Genomic DNA, 26558 nt, shown 5'->3' on the forward strand with positions numbered 1-26558 from the left:
GTAGCCTCACCATTAAAAAACAATAGTCTGCAATTTTTGAAAATAATAGTTTGGCTAATTCAATAGGATTTTCTATTTTGCACAAGATTAACTTTGCAAAATATTGAGATATTATAAGGAATAAAAGGATATCTATAAGAGAACCCAGGGCTTTTGCGCATCCATTGTTGGGGAGTTGATGGGTTCAAATCTCGTCCCAAACGTCGACATAACTAAAGAAGTTAAAAATGGTATCTACTACTACTATGTCAGAAACGCGACTATAACAGTCTGGAGAAAAACAGTCGCAACTAATTAGCACACACTGTTCCTAGGTCAACAGGAGTGCAATTAAGGGTTTGGTTGTCTGTTGAAATATTAGTGTCTTTGGGCTGGCTTTACCTTGGGTGTAATCAACACTCCCACGGTATTAATCAGCTATAGCTAGATTAAAAATTATTTTTATTTAAAAATGAATGATTAAAACCAATTATTACCAAATGATTAATTAAATTACAGGTTTTTGTATTTTCATAATAGTTCCACCTTTTTTAAAGATAATCATTTTTCCCTGAATAAAAAAATATCTCTGTCTGTTAAGTATATTTGTGGAGCCTGATATTTATCCGTTTATCCTGAAACTTAGAATAAGTTGCACAAAATATTTAATGAGAACTGATTACAAAACAAATTCTACTGTCAGATTGCTAACAGATGTTTACAAAAGTATTAATTAAGCTCATTTATATTTATTATATCTATTATTCTTCAGTGTAATGTATCTAAACCATTAATGAATTATCTAAAATCCAATAAGAAGATTCTCTATTTATTTCATCCGTTTTGGTTTTGCTTCCGACAAAGCTAAGTCTCAAAGAATCTGACCAATACAAAGCTTCTTTGAACAAAAAGGATACAATTTTGCATTGCGGAGTTATCTTTTATTGTTTTATGAGATATATTGTAATTTACTCGGGTCCCATTTACTCTGCTTACTTAACCTACCCTAACCATAAAAAAAAGTTAGTTTGAGGTCCCTAAATATCATATGCTGCAATTATGTAGTGCATGTAATAGTTAAATTGCAAGAGACTCACAAACTTATTTACAGAGAAGCTACAGACTTGAAAAAGAACAACAATGCATTTATACAATTTAGTATTTACTATCTTCACTTTGTTTTCTTTTCAAACACTTTCCTTCTTCATAGCAATCTTTTATACAACTTGGGTTAGTCGGTATGTCACTATTTTTGTTGGAAATTTAGGCCTTATATAAAGAAATTACCAGTATTGTATATTTTTTTTTTTTTTTATGAAACATATCACCAAAGATTAGCAATTCTAAAATCACTTCAAACTTAAACATTTGATTAAAATATTTCTCTATTTTCAAAGTCATATATTGCTTTTGCTTATATTGCTATATTTAATGTACCTCTACCTTTAAAAATTAAACTGGAGTTTTTAAAATCACTTTAACACAACGAGTAGACCACATAAGCCCTCCCTCCCTAAGTTCACCTAGTTTTCAGGACACCAGCTTAAAATATGCACGAAAATAAACTGTTTTTTGTTCCACTAAGGTTGTGCTCTACTTTTGAGCTTGGCTAGTATGAATAGTATATCTCTTGTTGACTATATAGAAATATTTGTAGCATTTACTTAACAGGTCAATACACAGGAGAAAGACATACGGACGGACACAGACAGATATAACATGCTGTTGGAAAAACTAATTGTAGAATTGCCCAGTTAAAGTCTTTTGTTGTTCCTATATTATTTATTAGAATAGATTATAATCAGGATAATGATTGACGTCGATAATATGTGATATGTAAACGCTAAATAATCTAATAATGCCGTTAAAAAACGGATGAACATAATATATTAGCCAAGATAAATTTTTAAAATCTTTTTTATAATATCTGTCCCTTCATGAAACTCATTATGTTTAGTTTAAATCAAGGGAGATTAGGGATAATACTTAACTAATTAATGAATGATTCAAAATATAGTTTTCCTGTGTCTTATTGTACATTATCTTAGGTTTTTGCTTGAACAACATCTTATCAATCTTAACCCTTTGATTTCTCAATCTTTGTCTGAATGTCTTAATTTATGCATCTTATAATGGGTTCCATCTAATTTGGGCCAATTAATATTAAATTCAACAGATTTTTGCTTTGAATATAGCACATTACTATTCAGTACAATTTTAAAATATTTAGTTAGTACGAGGATTTGTCCGAGATTCGAACACCTAACTTCCCAGACAAAAATAGATGTCCTATACATATATTTCTGTATTTTTTTTACTTGCGAAAAAGACAAAATAAAATTTCTATTTATAAGTTTACCCTTGTCTCTGTACAAATCTCCATGAATTTGTGTACATTTTTAAACAATTTTTCATACATGATTTTTTTCTATGTCATATGACGTGTCTTGTAGATATATGTAGAATTATGGAATAACTAAAAAAGCTTTAAGTAGGCACAAAGAAAGGATATACACCTCCTATAAAAAACATGTAAAAAAAAAATTAAATATGGGGGGGATATCCTCAAAGCCACCCTTGGAGCAATGGATATTGAATACGTGGTATTGTGACAGGGGATTGTTCGTTGTTAATTTAGGTTGCTATTATAGTCCTTAGATATTAGTCAATACGTTCCTTCATGGTCAGGGGAGGGAATGGGGTAAAGACATATGGGGGGATGGAAGGTATAGTTATTTTAGCCAGCTGAGAGGAACTTTTTATCAGGTTATGCGAGAATCTCTTACAATATCCACGTATTCTATATCTATCCTTGAAGAAAAGCCACTGGCTGGTAGGGTCAACGTATACAATTACCAATATATAATCCAACTTCAATTCCAAATAAACATTTTTGTCAATTTTATTTAACCCTTACAGATCGGGGGGGGGGGGGGTCATATTGACCCCCCCCCTCTATTTTTTCAATGTCATTTTTTTTGTAGGTAAGATAGAGAGTTGTGACTTCATGACTTTTTAAGTTTAGTAATTATACGTCGGCAAGAGTTGATTTTATTAGGATATCTGGTCTGTGTCGGTCATGGTGTCCGGTCAAAGTCGGTTGGGTAGCACCAAAATTAAAAAAAAATTCTAAATAAATCTTAATTTCTACATTATGACTTTGTATATAAGGTAGAAACCTAACATTTTTTTGGTGAATGAGAAAAGTGGTGTTATGACCGTTTGACCGCACCCTGACCGACTTTATGACCGATTTTTGTCCGGCTTTTACTACAGACATATATCATGAATATCGTGGCTTCTATTACAGCTAGAGACCTATAAATTTTTTTGGTAAATCCTTGAGCAATAATTAACAGATAAAAATATTAATTGGCGCCGTCAACCGCCGTTTTACCGCCGTAACCGCCGAAAATGGCGGTTTCCGTTATTTGCCGTTTTTTGGCGATGATCAGAAAAAGTAATTTTTTTGTTATGAAAAATAAAAGTTCGTCCTAAAATTTGGTCATCCTAGCTGCAAAATTGGCCGCTCTACAGCTGTTTTAAAATTTAGCGGCTGGCTGCTAAAAAGCGGCTAAGGAGCGGCCTGATCGCTATGACTAGAAAAAGTAATTTTCTCTAAAAATACGCATGAACCATCAGAAAAAAATTTTACGTCTTTATCTGTAACAGAAGCCGAGATAGAGGGGGGGTCAATATGACCCCCCCCCCCCCGATCTATTAAGGTGGGAATAGGGGCCCGATCTGTAAGGGTTAATGATTTTATTTCTAGGATTCTGTAGTCTTTATGTATTTCATAACATCATGTATGAAATTATCACATGTTTAAATATTTCATGTGACACGTAAATAGCGTAAATTCAAACTTTTGAGAATGGTAAATTTTTCTTTTATTGATCTATCATTAATATTAGTGGGAATCACGAACAAAACTTTAAATATGTTTTTATATAAAATTTAGGGCATTACACATTTAAAAAATATAAGAGTGGGAAATAGTAATTTATTGTGTTCTTAAAAATGTTTCAGCCTCCTAACTCTGTACTATAGTGGATAACGTTTACGCTTTTTCTGTCGCTTTTCATCACTATTCATAAGTTATGCGTCAATCACATCTTTAATCAGTGTTGTGCCGAGTTTTTATTCAGTCATCTATAATACAAAGTAGAACGATGTCTGTCTGTGTGTTTGTGTGTTTGTGTGTTTGTCTGTTTGTAGCGAAGGATCTCGCTAACCGCTGAACCGATCGGGTTCTCCTTAACAGGGTAGCTTCTCATAGGTCCCAGGAAGGTTTATAACTATTTTGAGGGAGGGTACCACCACCCTCCCTAGAGAAATTAAATTTTTTTTAAATTTCTCAATTTTAGAAAGAGAGTTCAACGAAAAACAAACATCAAACGTAAATTTTTTTTACTTTTTCTTTTAAAATCTAAAATAAGAAATTGAATTACTAAATTCGACTCTCTCCTCCTCAAGTGCCCCTAGAGGCCTCTAGGGGCGTAGCCGCTAGTCTATAATACAAAGTAGAACGATGTCTGTCTGTTTGTTTGTCTGTAGCGAAGGATCTCGCTAACCGCTGAACCGATCGGGTCCTCCTTTACAGGGTAGCTTCTCATAGGTCCCGGGAAGGTTTATAACTATTTTTTTGGGGGGTGGGACACCAAAAAATCCCCCCCCCAAAGAAATTTTTTTTAAAAATCTAAAACACGAAAAATTGGTTTTATCAAAACTCTTGGGGCAAAGCCCCTAGAGGCTAGGGACGAAGCCGCTAGTATTAATTAAAGTAACAAGGTTTTTTTGTTTGTTCATTTTCTGGTTCTTAAATTCAAGGAAGCTCTTTATACCTCCTGAGATGGGTTTAGGGTAACTTACTTTTAATGCTTGATAGGACCGCTGACACTAGTTTTTTTTTAAAATGTAACAATCATGTTACCATTTTTTCCCTTTAAGATTGGGTCAGTTGATTCACCACTGCGGGGAGGGTTTTTATTGGGTTCTTGATTTGTTCAGCAATTCTAACCCATTATGAAAACGTTACAACCTTTTCCTACATATTTTTCGCAACCCTAATATTTCTTTACGTAATTTTTGTCTATATTATCTAAGTAAAGTTTTTTTTACACATCAAAATTCCCCTTCCCACAATCATTACCCTTCAAAAGCAGATTTTTCCAATAACACGATTTCGATATCCCCCAGGCCCGATGTCAGGGCCTAGTCGGACGGTGCTTACGCAAATTTTTACGTCAATTTTCAGGCCAGATACACAGTGGCCTGATAAATTAATATTTGTGCAAAAATTTTGGTAATTTATTTTGTTGTTTAAAAATATTTTTTTCTTCACATGAACCGTAAAATAAATAAATCTCAAAATCTTCCTTTTTTCTTTTCAAATTTTTTTTTTTTATAAATATTCCCAATTTTATCCTGTTTAAAGCAGATCTAATCAATATTAGTTTTGGATTTACTTGTAAATTAAAAATTAGATCAGTACGCTTGAAATATCTGTAAGTAAGGTATCAAAATATAAATCCCTCTAGAATTAACGAAATGTTTCTTATCATATCATAAAAGTGCTTTTGAATAAGTGTTTTAATATTTTTAAGACTAAGGTAAGTAATGATAAGTAATAGAATAAAATTTGCAAATTGTTTTAATTTCATTATAAAAATAAAAGAATAATTTAATTTCTAGGTTACTATTTAAACCAGCAATAAATTGGCTACTTTATCCTATCATTAAGAATATTTGTTTTTTTTGTCTGAGCAAAAGATCTCGGAAAATGCTTGTCTGAATTGTTGTGCTTTTCATGAAAGTTTCATAAATGTTTTGGAGTACAATTTTCTGATCTCCCACGTCCTCTTTTAGAAACTATGAAGCAACTTGTACACTTATAAAGGATGATTCGAAGCTAGTAAAAGTGGCGGCATAGATTATGACGTCAAAAAAAATTTACCAATGAGAGGCCACTATAAATTTTACCATTGGTCAATTACAGTGTATACTGGACTCTCATTGGTTATTTTTTTTTGACGTCATAATCTGTGCCGCCACTTTTATTAGCTTCGGATGATTCTCACCTGAAGATTTTTGAAAGTGGAATCATGTTTAAATATTTTTCAATTACCTTTTGAAGAACTGAAATGTTTCCAACCTTCTGGATTGCATTAATCTAAGGGACCTTAATGGAACAATGTACGATGAACCCTCAATTATGATTTACAAAAAAAGTCGTCGAAAGATTAAAATTAATTGTGGAAAAGTATAGACAATGTTGGTCTATACTAACCAATCAATGAAAAAAGTACCTAAAGTTTTAAAAGCAGCTAATGAGAGAACGTGTTTACAAACATTAGGAATCAGTCCAATATCCCCTCCCTCCCTCCCTCATTAATCTAGATCAGAATTCCCCCCTGAAACTTTATTTACTATGCCACACTTTTTTAAAGCGAAGCTTGTCTATAATTATGGTCGCTCCGTCCGTCCGTCCGTCCTTCAGGGACAGTTTTATCTTTTCTTTAATAAAAACAGGTTATTATTGACCTACCAATTTCAAACTTTGCTTGATGATTCCTATAACAATTAAGTACTATTTAAGAAGCGTACAACTATATAATTGTTTTAAGAAAGTCAGTACGTTCATTTAAAACATGCTGATACTTTTACTTTTTTGACAACAAATTTTTGTGTGTTATTTTATGCTGATACCTATTAATAAGCCAAGCATCTCTATAATCAAGTCCTAAAAACATTATATTTGCTTAAACAGTATCCTGTATTTAGGACGTTTCGGAACAAATTTACTTACAATTTTGTTTATACTTCTGCATTAATATTTTGCTTATTTAGTTCTGACACTCTTTATGTGTTAATGATCGTTTGTACTAACGTTTCAGGGCTTCGCTTTTATGATGTTTTCATCCTTGTTCTGTTAGCACTTAATACTTAATATGTAGGGAAGGTCCGTTCGCTCGTTTTAACGTGTGTTTTAGATAAGATGTCAAATATAAAGATTTTTGCCAAATATTTATCAAAGATTTGAGACAACCATTAACGTACAAATCTTTTTTAGTGGCAAAGAAAGAGAAGAACTAAAAGTACTGACAGAAACAAAATCAAATCTTCAAGAATCTTTAACAAGTATATCTAACTCAAACTACGGAATATCAAGATTTGAATCTACACTCTCGCCACAATTAAAACATAAAGACACTGAAGAAGTAACAAATTCTAATATTAACTTAAAGGAAATGAAAGATTCCATCTTTTCTATCCAAAATAAAAGGGAAGAATCATATAATAGCAAGAATAATAATTATTATAAAGCAAAAGAAAATCAAAATGAAAACAAAATAAAAGAAGATAAGAGAGAAAATGATGATAACATAAAAAATAAATCTGTTAATGATTTGAAAACAGAGGAATCATCACCAAAAACAAGCCAACTTGAAAGCCAAACATCTTGCAATGATTCTGGTTATTCCTCCAATATTTCAAGGAACAGCACCAAAGATCTGGATGACTGTAAAACTGACGCTGAAATGGAAAACCTGACTGAAGACTATTATAATGATGACTTGGATTGCAATGTTAGTGTGACAAACCGACGCATGGGTTCTACAAGCAGATGTGATTCCGTCCTCAGCAAGGATTCATCCAGTCAGAGTGAGAAGAGTTCTGAAGGAAGCAAGGACAGTTCGTCTGGCACTAGCAGTTCTGGTTCTGAATATGAGTATGAATCTGAGTATGAGTCGGAACATGATTCTGATAACCAGGGATTCATCCTTAATATATTTTCCTACAAACATGGGATAAGTGTTTTTAATTAGCTGTTTAGAGCTTTTATACATAATATGAAGATCTTAAAACTGTAAGTGAAAATTGCACAAACAAAGCATTTTGATTTTAAGAATAATATAGAGTTCTCATGTCATATTTTTAATAAAATACAGTTTATTGTTTAAGGATTGAACTTTAGGGAGGTAGCTCTGATTCAGGGGTTGGTTTAGAGGATCCTTTGTCAAAGACTAAGAAATTAACAAAGAAACTACAAAGCATCTTTAACAAACGTTATTTTAAAGGTATAAGTTTGATTACAGTATTAAGGCAAAACTTTTCTGTTCTTCATTATTTCCTTGTTTACAAAAGTCATATTGATCAGCATAGCAACTCTATAACTACGTATAATGGAAAATCTGTACGCCAAACCATACTTAGCTCCAAATATTAGCTCCGCCAAGGTTAAGGCTCACTGCAGTTGCAAGCTGGAGATTTTGTACAATTAATTGGTAAATTTAAGTAGAATTTTATCAAATATGCCTAGTGTTTAAAATTTAATATTAACAAACATGTACATATTTATTTTAATAATATTATTTTTAATATTAGATGAATATGAGAATCCCTATTCCTGCAAACAACTGCCTCCATTCTCTGATAATGAATTGGAAATTGAAGTTGAACTAAGGAAATTATTTCAAATCTTTTTCTTTTTTAAGAATATTCTATGATTATTATATGATTAGAAGGTTACTTTACAATTCTTGGTCGTCTGTCTGTTTGTCTCAAAGTGTATTGTATTTCTATGCACATTTAAACTCATAAACGAATAAAACATAAATCTATAGTTTGTTTAATTCTTTGTGTATAAATAATACAAACTAATACGTGTTTTACTAAAAAATATGCAGGGAGGAAGAGGACATTGTCGTAATAATGTTTTCTTATTCATTATCCCAACCACTTTAGAGGCTTTTATTGAATTTAATTGGTTGGTTCATTAAGTTGAGTTTCCAAACGATTCAACTACTGTTTGCAATCTACGTAAGGAATAATTTTGTGCACATCAATTTATCGGTCATTGTTTTATCCCTTTAGATCTCTGAAAAATATGTCTGTGATAAACATTTTTTACTATTTAACCTCCAAGTGCTTGCTATTCTGTTATTATTGTAGTATTGCAAAATTGAAGATTTGAATTTATTTTGATATAAAGAGCTTGGGTAGAGGCATTGAATAATCCAAACAGCACAATTGTTAAAGACCTTCAGGTAATGAATATAATTTATATTGTATTGAAGATGTTGGAAGTTTGTCTGTCTCTGTTCCGAACATTTATCTTACTGCTCGACTGATCAGCTTCTCCTTTATAATGAGCTTTTTATAAGGTATTTTTCTATTTTGGTAGAGGGTGACTTAACCTAGAAATATCACCACTTCATAAAATATTTCCCTACAAATTAGAAACGTTGATCAATTATAAAATCTTTGAAATTAAAAGTCAAATATAAATTTTTTTACTTCATAGAAAATTTGAAAAAAATGCTATACCAAAAAATTATTAAAAAGTTATGCATTTTGTAATGTTCTGTAAATGTAAACAACTCCATATAAGCATAGACATTAAGATGAGGAATATATATTTACAACATTAATTGAATTAAATGATGAAATTTTCAATTAATATAATTCTACTATATTTGTTCTAATAACTTTATCCTAGCATGGGTATGGAAACAAATAGCATCGGGCCAAAATGATTTAAAGTGTATTCAATATTAAATTACTCACAGTCAATAATTGCTTTACATTGTCGATTATCTTTCCCCATCCGTGTGTTACAATACATTTTCACTTGTTTCCACAAATTTTAACATTTAATACTCCTCACCTTGACTTTGAATCTGACTCAACAAGGGAATTAAGGGGAAGGAGGGCCTGATATTGATGGACGGGGGGAAGTTAATGAGGGTTATGAGAGAGAGGTGGGGGTCTAGAATGACCGCTCTGGGGTGATGATCACGGAGCAAACAAACAAGTAGAGACTGAGGGAGGTTTTTATTCTTGAAATAATTTCTAGGATGTTTACTCAGGGATTTATTGAATATAACACAAAAATAAAAGTTATCTCGCTCACAGCTGAACCGATATGGATCTCCTTTACAGTATAACTTCTAATAGGCCCTGATTAGGTTTAAAGCTATATTTGAAGAGGGGACGCCCTAGAAAAATTAAATCTCTCCCCCAAAATATGCTTACCATGTTGTTTAAAAACTAAAATTAAGGGTCGACTTCAACCGCCCTCAATAAACTCCAAAGACCTCTGGTGGCGTTGCCGATAGTAATAAAGAAATAAATGCATAATTAAAGTTAAGTTTGACAAAAAAGGAAAGGGCTTTTCACGATTCCCAACACCTGAATTTACCTTGCACTGTCAGAGTGCTTGTGCATACTTCATTTCTGATTGTGTGTGTGTGTGCATGTGTGTGCGTGTGTGTTTTATTTTAATACAATTACACATATATAGTAAATCCATAATCGCATTTAATAGATTTCAGATTATATATTCTGTATTTTTACTGACCAAAAATAAATTTGTTTGTTTATTTTGGAGAAGTTTTTGTTTAAAAATCTTTCTTTAGATTACTTCAAGCAAAATTCAATTTTATCTGTTAGGCCCTAAGATTTAGATCTTTAAAATCTTTAAGTTTTATCTATTTGTTATCCTATTCAGTTCCAAAAAAAAATATAAATTTTAAACTCATAATTTTTTTTCACAATAAAATACACCAACTACTAGCATATACATAAATCTTGATGTTACATTCTAAAAATTGAACAATTAATAAAAAAAACATAGATTAATAAGAAGGAATAGTACATACACAGATTATATTGATTTGAGTTCATTTTTTCCATTAAATTTTCCTGTATATACCCACCATACCCTTGGAGAGGAAAACATATTTGTTTATTTTAGTAAGTAAGCAGTATTCACAGAGAATAGGGATCATAAGGGATAAGGAAATGTATAAAAAATTTATATAAATAACTGATTGGGATGAAGACAACCTTCTGTATCTGTATGTTAAAAAATATAAATGGAAAAGTTTGCACCAACCAATCAAGTTTTAATGAAAGGTGTCAAAGTTTTTAAGCTAGAGAGCTAAAGTAACATAACGTGTTTTTACAACTTTGGACACTCATATGATTTATACTTTAATGTCCCCTATCTCCCTTAGTATTCAAGTATTTAGCGTTATTGCCATCTAAACTTTGGGCTTTAACATTTTATAAATATTTAAATGCCTTAATATAGTTTCGGACATTGAAAAATACCTTTTTTTGGATAAAAAAAAATAAAGTAAAAAAGACTTCTTATTCTTAATTTATTTTGAGAAAAGAAATACTAACTAAAAAGATTGTATTTCTACTTATTTTATCAGCTGTATAACAGCTATATGGATTGAACTGTAAATTTGATGATAAATTTACTGAGTGAAAAAGTCTTTGATACTTCTTAGTTATTCATTGAAATATATTTCGGTGGACACTGCACCCTCTTCAGTCTAAGTGACATAAATCATATTAATTTAATTTACATATTAAAAGATAGGCAAAATAAAGAAATTTGTAGAACTATAAAGGCAGAAAATGTTGTTAAAAAAAGAGGAAAATAATATGATCAACCTTGAGTTTAGTTGGATGTTAAAAGTAAACTGAAAGGGATTTTTTAGCAAGAGACAATAATCAGCAGGGGGTCGTAAATCAACTATGCTGATAAGGAAATAATAATGCTGGTACTAAGAAGATTAAAGGTTATTTGTAAGCTTTTTTATAGGCCTGAAATGATTTTAAATGTCCAAACCTATCTAACATTTGAAAAAAGACCTACTCAAAACAAAAATCCATTGACACCTTATTGTTTAACTAATTTCTATTCAAAGAACAAAATATTTATAAAGGAGCAAGGATAATAAGAAACATAAACTATAAAATCTATGAAAAGCAAAATGAAATGTTCGATGGCAATAAAAAAAGGCTCATCAGAATATAATTAAAGAAATAAATATAATTAAAATAGACAAAATTTTGATAAGTGATATTCCATTTACCTCTCATTTCTAATCAAAATTCAAAAGTAGTCAAAATGGAAAATTCTACAATTTCATTTGTTTTCAGTTATTTTTCATTAATATATCTCTAAGCAGCGTAGTTACTGTGAAATGTCTGTTAATTTGCATTTATTTGTATCGCTCTTTTGTTCATCTGAAAGGTGGTTTCTTATTCTATTTCGGTTATTTATAATCAACATTGTTCTTGTTTTTAATTAAAATAAATGCTAAAAGTTGACATGTCCTGGCAAAAGCTGCAAGTTGATATTTTGCGAATGAAAAATATATCTCTTTGCTATTTTGCTAACTGACAATTAACCTTTTTGCATATTTTTTTGTTTTACTTTTTGGAACATTTTTTTGAGGACTCATTCTTAAGTTTGATCGATTTACTTAACCTAGTTTAAATGAAATAAATATGGAACAATTGTAGAAGAAAATTAATTTAATTTTCTATAAATTAGACTTTGAAAAGCATGAATGAAATGCCTATTTACAACAAATGAAATATTAATCGTAAATTCTTGCTTTATACGTAAATTTTTATTTATTTTGCTCATACATTAACCAATTAATTTGTGTAAATGTTGAATAAATATTTATGTTTGCAACTGCCATAAGAACATTTAAAGGATAGGCAATTTAATTTCGATTATATATAATAAATCTTGGAGACTTTTTTTCAATTTTGAAAAAAAAGGTTAGGACCTCTGTGAGAAGGCTTTATCTCAGATTTTTCATTTGGAATAACCTTGATGAAAAAGATATAAAAAATATTTCTTAATTCATATTTCATTTATACGCTCAAACTAATGTTACCCATATACAATTTACTTTAATTTGTTTATGTATTATGTAAGAGTTTACAATGTACTTTTAGTATTTAAAAATGTAATTTTTAGCATTGTTTCAGACTCAATTAAAGCTTGTGCATTTTTCCATATAAAAATCTCTCCTGCCCTATTATTTCGGCAAATAAAAGAAAGACCTTTTCTCTCAATATAGTACCTAAAACATGTATTTTTCAGCTTTTTATAATATAAAGTAGTATTTTTGTCTAAAGCTAAAGATCTTGTGATTTTTTGGTCCGAATTTTGTAGTTTTAAGCTACTGATTTCCCCCAACCTCACCTAGAGGCAAGGGGCAAAATAGCTAGGTATACAGATAGGATAATTCTAGGCTAATTTTCTTATCCTTACAATACAGCGCCTTTTAATGCTAGAGGTGAAGCCACTCGTAAGTTTTAAAAAATCATACTTTAAAAAGGTGCTTAAGAGTAATTTAGAAAAGTTAAAATATTTGTAAATGAATTAGAAAGGACTACTTATCTCCTGAACTCATTTAGACAATTTAGTTTCATTACGCAAATACTTTCTCTCACTCACACACACTTTCTTAATGTTTTTCCAAATTTCACAAAATTTGAGGACGATTACTTCTGATCAGGGGTTTAAGGGACAGCGGAAAGTGTCATGTGTGACGTCATAAAAATACGTCAAATATCCGTCTCTATATAAAAGGTTCTCTTTCCCACTTCTCCTCTCATCTTTCCTTCTTAGACTTATTTTTATGATGTCAAAAATAACACTTTTCACTTTTTAAGGCAACTTATATAATGGCAGCTAAGTTTTTTTTTTGTAAAAACGATGTCTAACGGCTACTGCTGCAGATTGTATAAACTTGTTATTTATTTAGTCTAAGTATGGGATGTTGTTACCCCCGTGCACCAAGGCCCCACCTCAAGAACCAAACATCAAATTTGTCACTGGCGAAAAAGACAAAGATGGGTGAGTAAAGTTTTTATATAAATTTTCTATTTTTACTTTTTTTTCTTTATCTGATTTAAATATATTTAGTCCTTATTGTCTATTTTTGAAAACGTTTTTGTTGATATTTTGCTTTTGTAATGCTGAACATAATAACTGTTCATATTCAATGTCAATCAAACGCTCTTATGAAGTCAAGCTGACAAAAAATTAGTAACAATTTTATTTTTCTTTCTATCCAATTTTTACTTTTACTCACATTTAAATAATTTTGTTTATAAGTATAACCTGTTAATTTTGATATTTAAAGTATGAAGAGTAAAAAATTTCTTCTGAAGATATCAAAAACAAATTTAAAGTTAGTGCCCTAGAAGTACCTAAGCAGATATGAAAGATTCATTTAAAAGTTAGTACCCCTTGCTACTTGTTTATTTTGCTTCTAAGTATGCCTAGCGAGCAGCCAAAGCGCTGGTATTTATCATTTAACTGCATATTATAAAGGTATAGTATGCTTTCAAAAACAAAAAAATAGACAAAGACCCACAAAACAAATAAGAGAATAATCATTAAAATTTACACCTTTATTTTTTTCTTATTATTTTATTTTGTCAAGAAGCTATGATTTTAAACCATATTTAATTGGTTATCCAATGTTCATGTTCAATAATTTGTTATTTTCAATTTGCTAAATCTAAATAGACTAAAGATTAAAAATATGTTTTTTTTTAAAGGAAATACCATGGAGAAATTGAAATTCATTATGAGAATGGCGACTATTTCTGGGGTGATATGGAACACGGATCAAAGGTTAGTTTAGTGGTTGGTTCTAACTGTTCTTATCAAAATTATCTTGTTGAAATTTGAAGTAAGATGTCTGTCATTTTTTTGCTAAATCAACGTATTATTTATCATTTTTCTTTGTCTGCCATTTATACCATTAGCGGCTACGCCCCTAGTGGCCACTAGTGGCACATGAGGGGGTAAGGGTTAATTTCGACAACCCATTTTTTATTCTACATAGTTTTAAAATGAAAAAATTAAAGAAAACTTTTCTCTAGGAAGGGTGGTGGCACCCTTCAACAAAAAAGTTAAAAACCTTCCCAGGACCTACAAGAAGCTACATAGAACCGTAACGGTTCAGCGGTTAGTGAGAACCCTTAATACAGATGCAATAAAAAAGTAAATAACTTCTCTGAAAATGTAATGTCATCACAGCCCAACTGATCTTTTTGTAAAAAAAGCCTAAACCTTATAAAGTTTGAATACTCACTGCGCATTGCAACCATAAAATGTTCTAAAATTCGGGCAAAGGATACCTAATGTACTTTTAAATTGTCCATTTGTAAGTCTTAATAGCCCGTTTGTTTAGCGGTTAATCTTTATTGTGCAAATTTCAGAGATATAGTTATTAGAATATTTCGTTTAAAAAGTTTTTAATTTCAATATTATTAAATTTTTAATGCTCTAGCCAAATTTAATTCATATTTCAAAGTAAAACGATGTCCGATTGTTCGTCTTTTAGTCTGAGGGTAAAGATCTCGGTAACCGCTGAACTGATTGGGATGTACTTTTACATATCTATTCGTCTTGGGAATGGATAAACTTTTGCAACACCCCACTATTAAAATAACCCCTCACCCCCATCTAATAAAAGGCTATCTTTATTTTGTTATGAACTGTACCACATATGGGGCAAAGAAAAACTTACCTCCTCTAAAAAAATCACGTTTTCAACATATAGTTGTTCATAGAAAGATAAAGCAAAAGTATCTTACTTTCTTTATACTATTCCATATTTTTCGATAAAATTGTGAATTACTATAATACCTATATTTCTGAAGAAATTAAGAATTTGCAATAGATTTACCCAATTTACGACAACCCAACAATTCCAACACTCTAAAACGCTTGACAAAATCAATTTTTTCTCAGTCTGCATTTTTTGTTGACTAGTCCCGCTTTAATCGATTTAAATTTAAATTTATTTTGATGGATTTTTTATTGTTTTGTCCATTATTTAATGTCTGTAAATTGAACAAGATTAGGACAAGGTCATTAGCTGGGACGTAGGGTAATTTTCAATTGACAATCTATCTTGAAAACATAAAATGTTATATCCCTAGGTGTTACTATCTACGAATATGTATTTCTATCTACAATGCAGTTCCACTTATCTCATTTGTAGCTGAAAATTTTGTCAATTCGACCATCTGGTCTATAAGATTAATTTAAATTCGCCTTAAATAAAAAGAAATTCGTAACTTAAATCTATTTTTAAAAATCTATTTCTAGCCTTGTGGGACACTTTTATCCTTTACTTAATAAAACCTAACCCAAAATGATCATAAAAATACATTTTTTTACTTCAAAAACTTTGTGGTCCATAAGAGGAAAACTGCTAAATTAAATGTTTATAATGAGTCAGAATAAAACACCTTTGTAAACTGCCCAGCAGCCAATTTTAATGGGCCGAAGGAATCTTATCAAAAAATCTTCACTGGAATTCATTTTATTTTGACTTTGCATACAACATTCCGACTTACAGCTTTTATGCCAGCTTTTTTTCAAACATTTTCTCTCAAGGAATTTAAATAGCTTTTCTTGTCGTACTTTGCAATAAAAACCTTTACAGAATTTTATATTTTTATGTTTTTGTGAATTTTCAATTTTTTAGGTTTTGTTAACTTTAACCCATGGAAAGGGATCTTTATATTAGAAACTTTAATTTACAGAAACATGTAAAATTTTATATTCATTTTAGAATAATGATTTCTTTTCTTCCTTCGAAAAGATATTCAGTAAAAGAGAAAAGTAGATTTAAGGAAGGATGAAAAGAGGTATACAAAAAAAAAAATACTTGAATTGTCATAATCTAAAGGATAAAAATCAGTGACTATCTGTCCTAGGTCCCCGCCTCAATCCATTAAGTTAATTGAAAACATCAAAAAAAGAATAGATGCTCAATATTTTGACCTTTTTAAAAACTCCTTAGATAATTTAGCTAAAAGTAATCTCTAATTTATTTTGTCTGGATGTCTTGTACATTACAGTACAATCTCCAAAAACAAATATTCATTTGTTGTGCAATCTAAAATTTATATCCCATTATCCTATGTCATTGTCTATAGCGAATGATCTTGCTAACTGCTGAACCAATATTGTTCTTTACAGCAAAACTTCTTATATGTAAGTCTATCAAAGGTTTTTAGGGAGGGTATCTTCACCCTCACAATAAAAGATAACCCCCTCCCAAAAGAATTTTTTTTTTTTTGAAAAATTAGCAACAAAATTCCCAAAACAACGGCATATATAATAATTAAATAATATTTGTAAGGAGGGTATGGCCAGTGTTGTGCTGTTTAATGGAGACAACTTCATGGGAAGATTCAAGGACAATTATCTGGATGGTTTTGTTCAGGAGGTCATCACTTACTGTGACAGGTAAGGTATAATGGAGGACAGGTAGTTTTGTTCAGTAGGTCATAACTTACTGTGACAGGTTAGGTATAATGGAGGACAGGTAGTTTTCTTCCTTAGGTCATCAATTACCGTGACAGGTAAGGTATAATGGAGGACAGGTAGTTTTGTTCAGGAGGTCATAACTTACTGTGACAGGTAAGGTATAATGGAGGTCAGGTAGTTTTCTTCAGGAGGTCATCACTTACTGTGACAGGTAAGGTATAATGGAGGTCAGGTAGTTTTCTTCAGGAGGTCATAACTTACTGTGACAGGTAAGGTATAATGGAGGTCAGGTAGTTTTCTTCAGGAGGTCATCACTTACTGTGACAGGTAAGGTATAATGGAGGTCAGGTAGTTTTCTTCAGGAGGTCATCACTTACTGTGACACGTAAGGTATAATGGAGGTCAGGTAGTTTTCTTCAGGAGGTCATCACTTACTGTGACAGGTAAGGTATAATGGAGGACAGATAATTTTGTTCAGGAGGTCATCACTTACTTTGCCAGGTAAGGAAATGGAGGACATGTATCTTTGTACAGAAGGTTATCACTTACTGTGACAGGTAAGGTATAATGGAGGTCAGGTAGTTTTCTTCAGGAGGTCATCACTTACTGTGACACGTAAGGTATAATGGAGGTCAGGTAATTTTGTTCAGGAGGTCATCACTTACTTTGCCAGGTAAGGAAATGGAGGTCATGTATCTTTGTTCAGCAGGTCATAACTTACTGTGACAGGTAAGGTATAATGGAGGACAGGTAGTTTTATTGAGGAGGTCATCACTTACTGTGACTGGTAAGGAAGTGGAGGACATGTATAATTTTTAACCACCCATATTCTCCTCTTCTCTGTGTAGGGGTCAAGAACAATAACGACAAATTAGGAGATAGATAGAATGTATACATTGATAGATACACAGATGTATAAAAAATATGGGAGAGATAGTGTGAGATAGATAGATAGAGATAGAGAAAGAGAGAGATAGATAAAGAGAGAAAGATAGAATGAGAGAGATAAAGAACAGTGTACATGGGGCGCATGGCTAGAGAAACTGCGAGTTATGAATAATCATTGGGTCTTCCCTAAAATGGTCAATTATGCTATATCTTATTGTGTGAAACAAAGGCTGAGACCGATTGGTCAAGTGCATCCTTAAAAGTCAATAAAGAGAGACCTCATATGTCCGTCTTCATCCAAAATTGCAAATTGTATGCATAATATTTTTGACCTTACTTACAAATGCAAATGTATGAAATATTTTTATGCAAAAAAACGCGCATAAATCATGCCTCGTAAGTTGCTGTCATTTTAATATAATTGGCTAGAATTTCTTTGGAAAATTGATTTTTAAATGTCTTATTTTTTCGATTATTAAAGTTTGAAATATGATTTAGTAACAAGGATGACAACATCCATAAAAGCGAAGCACTGAAACGGTAGGACAAACGGACATTAACACTTGTATAGTGTCTGAACTGAATAATCAGAATATAAAAGAATCGAAACAGTCGAAGCAAAATTGTAAGTAAATTTGTTTTAAAACTGTTTGATACGGGATAATGTTTCTGGACATACTTACATTTTTAGGACTTGATTATAGAGTTGCTTCGCTTATACTATTGTTCTTTGTTGTCCCATGAATCAATATACAAAAAATCAGATCAAACGGATAACTAGATCACATAAAAATTTGTTGTTAAAAAAGTAGAAAAATCAACATGTTTAAAATGGACGTGCGGATATTCTGGTAATGATTATAGAGTTGCTACGCTTTCTAAATCGTACCTAACTACTACAGGAATCATCATGCAAAATTTGAAATCAATAGGACAATTCTAACCTGCCTAAATTAACGAATAAAAGCTATCTATCTCGGACGGACGGACTGACAAACTCTAATTATAGAAAAGCTTCGCTTTTAAAAATGTATGAAAATATTTTTTTTAAATACAATATTCAAACACTTACTTATTTTGTCATTTAAACAAAATACTTGATTTGTACAAAGTGGGAATAATACTCATTTAACAAACCCTGAAAAAATTTGGATTATGCCCCGTTTTGACGCAAGAGTTGTCATCAATGTTTGAAAGAAAACTGCATTCCTTTGCACATATACTTACGTACTAGACACATTGGTATAGATGAATGACATTTTGATTTTAAATAAATCATTAATTTCGAAAAACAAACAAAAGTCAATTATTAGGGAAAGAAACAAAAAAGGACACAGAGAGAGAGAGATAGAGAAAGAGAGAGAGAGAGAGAAAGAGAGAGAGAGAGAGAGAGAGAGAGAGAGAGAGAGAGAGAGAGAGAGAGAGAGAGAGAGAGAGAGAGAGAGAGAGAGAGAGAGAAAGTGAGAGATTTTGACTAGATTGAAATAATTTTATCCCATTGTGTATTCTCGCTAGTACAGTGTTTAAATGTTTCCCTCATAAACAAATTTGTTTTCAAGATCCACAATATTAATGCTTATGATTTGTTTTGTTTGAAAGCGTGTAATTTCTGAATTAATATATGATTTAAATATTTGTGACAAGTAAAGTAATAACTAAATTTAGTTCCTTTGTTAGTTCTTACAAAAAAAAATTAATTAATAATTTCGGCATCTATTAATTATTTAGATTTATACATATATTCATTATGTAAATGTTTAGATAAAGATACTAAATCTAAATAATATGACCATACTGTATACTATAGCCAAGGTTTTTAAGAACATAAAACAAAAAAGTACAAATCCTAGACATCATTGTAATCGAATCGTTTACATGCCTTAACTAAAGCAACTAAGATGGGATAAAGAAAGATTTAGATAATGCAAGGAAAACATTTTTCAATTTTTAAGAGAAGAAAAGAGGAGAACAATTTATCTACCATTAACTTATCCATGTATCATTGCAACTTTAAGCAACAAGTTCTTATAACACGACAAATAAATTATACTTTTTTTCGTGCAAAAAATGTAAATAATGATAATCATTTTTTAACTTTTTGAAATTTATGTTTATTGTAAATTGTTTCTTACAGATATTTTATAAATTATTAATGATATACCTTTTAAATAGGGTGAATTATATAAATTGTAATATTAAAATTCAAGTCATTCGAAATTTTTTGAAATTGTGATTAAATACATTAAGATAAAGAAAGACGAATAAGGATTATATAAGCTAAGGGGCAAGTGATGGTTAATCGGAAGGAAAACTATTTTATCCAAAATCAACGTCAAATTTTTTCCAATTTAGATTGAAATGTTTTAGGGACAATGTGACACGAGAAGTGTTTTACAGCCGGGGAGTGAGACATGGATTCTACAGAGAGCTGGGACCAAATAAACAGTTCTGGTGTGCTGGAAGGTAAGACAATATTAATCTTAGGCAGTTATAGTTGATTTACCTCTAGCCTCTAGGGGAGGGTAGGAAAATAGCCCGAATCCCCAAGACATTTATAAACCTTTCCCGAAAAGTAAAAACAATTATTACAACAATTTCCGATAATATTAAGCTTCAGACAAAAAAATACTACCTTATGTTATAGGATATGATAACTAATTAAACCTATCAAAACGTCTGCATTAATCTTTTCAATCATAGAATTATCCTTATAATAAAATAACAAGATCTTTGTGTATGTCTGTTTGTGTGTATACCGAAGAATCTTGCTAATTACTTTACAGTGAAGCTTCTCACAGGTCTTGGTAAGGTTTATAACTATTTTGGGGTACCACAACCCCCATAGAGAAATCGCCCCTTGAAAAAATTATGTCCCCCCAAAATTTTTTGTTTAAAAACTTGTTTTTCTTATTTGATTTAAAAAATATTTGGTTAAATTCAATCCCCAACCTTCCAAATACAGTGCCTCGAGAGGCCTCTAGTGGCGTAACTGCTGGTTTGTACTATTATGTTTGATACAAAAAATTACTTGTTTAGGTTTTGCAATGGGGAGAAGAGAGGCCCGCAGTGGAGATGGGGACGGGGAGGTTCTTACAATGTCGGCAATGTTGATATTGATAATAAACCAGGTTAGGATTTTTAAATCCTTTTTCTGATCTATTGTGTTTTTGAGAGGGACGGGAATAGGGGAGGGAGTTATAAAAATGTATTAAAAATGGTTAACCACGCCTCCCCCTTCAATAAAATAGTAAATTTTATTAAAGAAATCTTAAAAGGGTAGTTCATGACTTATCTCACACACATACTAAATAAGAATTTGCTAATGTGAAGAAAAAAATATTTAAAAAAAATTTTGTTGAAGAGAATTTTAAGCATTTTATTCTCCAGATGGCGAAGACAATGTGTACCTGTATCCTGACCTTTTGACCGCCATGGAGGGGTCATACAACCAAGGCAAGATGAAGGAGGGACACCTGTCTGTTATCACAGGTAGGCACCATGGAGTTGTCATCCAACAAAAAAATAGTTATAGGTCCATGCATGAATATTCTAAGGGTTACCCTTACCTCAAGTGCAACCTTAAAGCTGATAGATCTTTGACAGTCTGCTGTGTTTTATTTGTAATCTCAAATATATAGCATATGATATACAAAAAGAAATGATTTAATAAAGCTGTTTTAACCTGTTATTACCCATATAAAATATAGAAATTTCAATGTGTAATTCATTTAAATATCATAATCACATCCCAAGTATTAAACTTCAATATTGTCTTAGTATTAAATTTAATCTAATTGTTTTTGTGAGTTTAATGACTCATTCTTGAGTATTTTTCCTTGTAGTTTTTATAATTGTTTATTGTTTTTTTTTTTTTTTTTTTGGGGGGGGGGGGTTAATATTTTGTTCTAATCATTATGTTTGTAATAGGATTAAAGGTTATTAGAATGAATATTAAATGCAGGTCTGACTGTCAGTATATATGACTTTTATTCATGTAAGGGTTAATAGTTGGGAACGATTAAGAAAGCCTAACAATTCTATAATTGTTACCACAAAGTCCGTACTTTCATTCAAAACATGCTGATTTTTTATTACATTTTTTGACAACAACTTTTTGTTTGATATAATCATCCTATTTATCTGATTTTTGGAACATTGATTCCTGGGCTAACAAGGTTTAATATTTAAGGCGAATTATCTCTTTAATCAAGCCTAAAAATATATGATGTCCTTATGTTTATGTTTTAAGTTTGTATATAACCTTAAATTGTTATTCTGCTTATTATGTTTTGACACACGTTGTCTTTTCTCTGTTTCCTCATTAAATATTTTAATAATATTTAAAATCTATTGTTGCCTAGTTTTTAGGTTCAAAAAAAAAAATATAATGTTTTTAAAGACCCGGGCAATTCAAACCTAAAATGTTTGGAATTTTATTTCCCCAGAAAATAAATTTTTGTTAAAATTCACAAGGATTATAACTACACACTAATCTAACACACTTGTATATAATTTAACAATAATAAGATTGTAATAATTTAAAAATTAAAAAAATATATGTACCATGTTATTTGTTAAATTTTATAATATCTCTTTAACCAATGCAATGCTATGTAGATTCACGTCCTTGGAATTTTGGCATGCTTTCAATCTGTTCTCTTTTTCGTGAATTTTAAAGTATTAAACGGCGGTTTCCCGCCTCAATGCTGCACCTTGAAATACTAGGTAGCCCGCAGGGTTGGGGCACTGCAAGGGTTAGGCAGAGAAAAAATTTCTTCTTTCTTCTTAATTTGAAAAAATAAGAAGTGAGGGGTTTAGTGCTCGATAGGCATTTTCCAGGAAAGCACCAAATAAACAAATAGTGCTTTAGAATCTTGATTTACGACTCCATTTGTGGTGTTTGTGTTTTCAATATAAACTAGCGGAATCATTTTGTTTTTAACTGGGCTATTATCTATTCTTCTTTCTGCGGGTTTACACACAAAGAAACAAGGACGAAAACATCAAAAAAATAGTAATAAAAGATAAGTCTTTTACTTGATATTTTACATGTTATTTTTGTATTAAAGTTTAAATGATGCATGTACAAATTATTGTTCCACCGCTACAATGGATATCTTTATTCCAGTTAAGCTTAATCTTACAAAACCTATCTCTGATAATTGTTACGGGATTAAAGAAAAAATATTTAGTAAATCTAAGTCTTTAATAAGACAAGTTGCGTGCAAAAGAATTATTTGTATTCTTTTTAAAACGCCGAATGCCATAACAATCTTGCAATTTATGTTGCAAAAAGTTATTATAGCTTTGTTTTTTTTACCGCCAAATTTTTTGATTTATTGATACTACACAAATTTTAAGAATATTTTACTAAAATTAAACTTCTAAATTTTTTTGGCTAAAACATGGAAAATCATATTGTCCAAAAATGTCCTCGATCGTAATAATGAATTGCATTGTATATGTGATGAAAAAAATTTGTTGGCTGGAAATATTTTTTTCAGTAGAATGATTTTTCTATCTAGAGAAATTTATCTCTTACAATCCTATTATATGAAGAAGTAAGCTTTTTTTCTGTCTGTAGCGAAGGATCTAGCTAACCGTTGAACGGTTGAATGGTTCTCCGGTTAATAATAGTTCAGAACTAATTTTTGGGAGGGGATTTAAACCCTTCAAAGAGAAATCGCCCCTAGTAGAAAATGACCTACTGAAAAATTTATTTTCATCATCTAGGGGTGCAACCTCTTGTTAGGTATATTAGGCTAGCTTTATTTTAAACATATTATGTGTTTAGATATAAGTAAAGAGTATGGAATACCAGTGCCTGTATTAGCGCGGCTACCATCAGACAAAGTTTACTCATATGAACCTTCTTCATCACATGTTATCACAAAAAGACCAATGCTTAGGTAGGCAATTTGTATTTAGATTTTTAAGAAGTTAAAGATTGATTTTAGAATAAAATGAGATTAAATTATTTTAATAGTTTTCTCGCAGATATAGCTTTCCGCAGATATAGAGTACAATTATAAGATTAAAATTAGTATTTTTAGCTCCGAGGTGCCGAAGGTACGGGCTAAAAAAATAGTTTTAATGTTATGATTTTACATTTTTATATTCGTAGAATGCTGGATATAATACGATGCTAGACATAGTTTTTTCGTATGGATGAGAACCGATTCCTATATATCGGATTCGAATGAATACGAGAAAAAAATATATATATTAATTCCAAGCAAATTCGGAAGGAAGCTGTAGAAAGAGTGTCAATACCCCGTAAAATTAGATATTAGGAAGAAATGCCTTCCCCTATTTCACACCCTACTGGTAAATTGCTATGTACGCCCCTGTTAAAGTGAATTTTCCTTTATTTTCAAATTTACTTAAAAAATTGAATGATAACATCAATTTAGATCAATAAATACCTGTTTATGTTTAGTATTTTCTTAATTAAAACTTATTATTCAAGAAATCATAAAAGTTAAGGATTTTAAAGTAATCAACTAACATATTCTGCAAGATAAAAAAAATCACTCAAGAGGTTTAGTGACTTTTTTGTATTAAAAAAAATATATTACTTCAGAGACCCATATGAGCAAAGATATGTTTATGTGAAAGAATCTTATGTGCCTTTTGCCGGTGAAGGACTTTTTGCCAAACAGAAAATTAAGGTAAAAATTTTTATTTACATTGTAAATAATATATAGATTATCAAATATTAATTAAATTGTGAAAGAGATATTTAATGTTCTTTTAAAATCTAAAAAAGTCAGGTTAGATTAAGTAAAGTTAGGAAGCGTTCTGTAAGGGATAGCCCACATTTTTAGAAAGTTGAAAAGAGAAGGGGATTGGGGGGAGTACGTGATCCAGTCGTTGGTTCGAGGCAATATACCAATTGATATTTGTGTAGGCTGGACAATTATGTTCAATATTCAACGGAGTACGAGAGCGCCATCTTTGGGGAGTCAAATCTGAAAACTCGGTTTGGTCAGATTATAGGTATACTGTTATCCAAGTTTTAAAAGCGAAGCTACTCTACAAAACCTTTTGTACAGTGTACGGCACAGATATACATAAGCACACTGTTATAATTATCATGTGTTTCTTCAGAAATATTGAAAACAAAAAGGCCTTTTAAAATAAAAAAAAGTAATTAAGTAAAAAAAGTAAAATAAAAAGTAAGAAAAACAATTAAAATTGTTTAAGTATTACCCAACTATAATGTATAAAAAATACAAATATTTATACTTTTTAGAATATCAGTTGACAGAGATGTAGATATTGACATAAGGTAAGTTTTTTTTATAGTTTTTAAAATTTTTTTTCTGATATATAATATCCTATAATATAAATTAGATAAAAGTTTTTTTGCCTGAAGCTTGGAAATTGCTGCTCCCGATAGGTAATACTTTTTAGGAATGCCTTATAAATATCTTTTGAAGGTTTTAGGCTATTTTCTTTACTTCTCCACGCACCTCTAGAGACTAGGGTCTAAGCAACTAGTTGAATATAAATAAAATTTTTAAATTTCCATATTAAAATAAGGATAGTGGAAGTGAATTTATTGCTTGAAATTCCATATCCTAAATCCATGAAAAAAATTCTGTCATGCCGTGGTTTCATGTATAAATTACAATTACACAAGGCCACTGTTTACATGCTTATCAATTTAAATTAGGCCCAACTGCTAAAACGGCATAAAGGCATCCAAGAAAAATGCCAGGAATTTTCTAGGACAAGGAAAACATAGGAAAGATAGGAAGAATTATAAAAGAGAGAGAGAGAGAGAATTTTTTTTCTCTTAAGACGGTTGTGAAAAATAGGCAAATATGTAGCTGTAATAGGTTCACCTATCTTTTAAGAAGAAAGGTATGCCTATGTTGAATAGGTTTACCTAATCTAGATATTGCTAACGAGAGAGGGAGGAAATGAGAGATAGAAAGAAAGAGAAAAGTAGGGGGAGACAAAAGAATTTTAGGGAATTTCAAAACAACAAGAGAATACTTGGGAAAACTACATGCTTAGAGCAAAGGCTGACAAAAATGTTAGGTACTTCTTTTCGAATTTTAAAATTCAATATATTTTTTGTACTTTTTCTTTTCCAGATTTTTTTCAGTGGCGTAACTGATTTATTTGTTCAAAACTTTTATGTTAAGATTTAATTTAATAAGGACCATAATAAAAGGGAAAGAGCAATTGCAAATAATTTTTGGGAACTCTTAATGTGAAAAAACTTTCTTTAATATTAGGAGATTATATACCTCTATTATATGGATAAAATTTGTTTTTTCGTTTTATTAATTCCTTTCTTAGATAAAATTTAATCAATTTAGTAAAAATAAAATTTGGTTAATGATTTATTTATGCTAACTTTATAATAATTTCTCATTGTTAGTAAGGTTTTTTTGTTTAAAGCTGAAGATCTCTGAATTTTCTGGTCTTCATGGGTTGTGTTTTCCATGGAAGCTTTATATATGTGTTGTTGTGGTTTTAGACTATTTGCCTCACCTTCTACGCCGTCCCATAGAGGCTAGTGACAGTTCAACTACTAAAAAGTAAAATATTTATA

General features: G+C 30.7%; 1 protein-coding gene across 2 annotated transcripts in view; it reads left to right on the forward strand.

Moving 5' to 3' along the window:
* Nucleotides 1-26558, forward strand: part of LOC145316175 (uncharacterized) — a 35785-nt gene that overhangs the window by 6529 nt on the left and 2698 nt on the right. The window contains exons 5-19 of one of the 2 annotated variants that reach the window (XM_080156523.1): nt 7052-7752; nt 7956-8060; nt 8368-8443; nt 8972-9029; nt 13569-13660; nt 14371-14446; nt 16974-17060; nt 17235-17254; nt 20357-20452; nt 21026-21117; nt 21377-21478; nt 23784-23898; nt 24573-24660; nt 24900-24988; nt 25245-25280. In XM_080156523.1, coding sequence (XP_080012649.1) covers nt 7052-7752; nt 7956-8060; nt 8368-8443; nt 8972-9029; nt 13569-13660; nt 14371-14446; nt 16974-17060; nt 17235-17254; nt 20357-20452; nt 21026-21117; nt 21377-21478; nt 23784-23898; nt 24573-24660; nt 24900-24988; nt 25245-25280 — 1833 coding nt within the window. Of the gene's footprint in view, nt 1-7051; nt 7753-7955; nt 8061-8367; nt 8444-8971; nt 9030-13568; nt 13661-14370; nt 14447-16973; nt 17081-17234; nt 17255-20356; nt 20453-21025; nt 21118-21376; nt 21479-23783; nt 23899-24572; nt 24661-24899; nt 24989-25244; nt 25281-26558 lie in introns of both variants that reach the window. The other variant, XM_080156516.1, reaches the window with a different exon arrangement.

Source organism: Acartia tonsa, chromosome 1 (assembly GCF_053477335.1).
Source record: "Acartia tonsa isolate MP-2025a chromosome 1, ASM5347733v1, whole genome shotgun sequence".
In the NCBI taxonomy this organism is placed as follows: Eukaryota; Metazoa; Arthropoda; class Copepoda; order Calanoida; family Acartiidae; genus Acartia; species Acartia tonsa.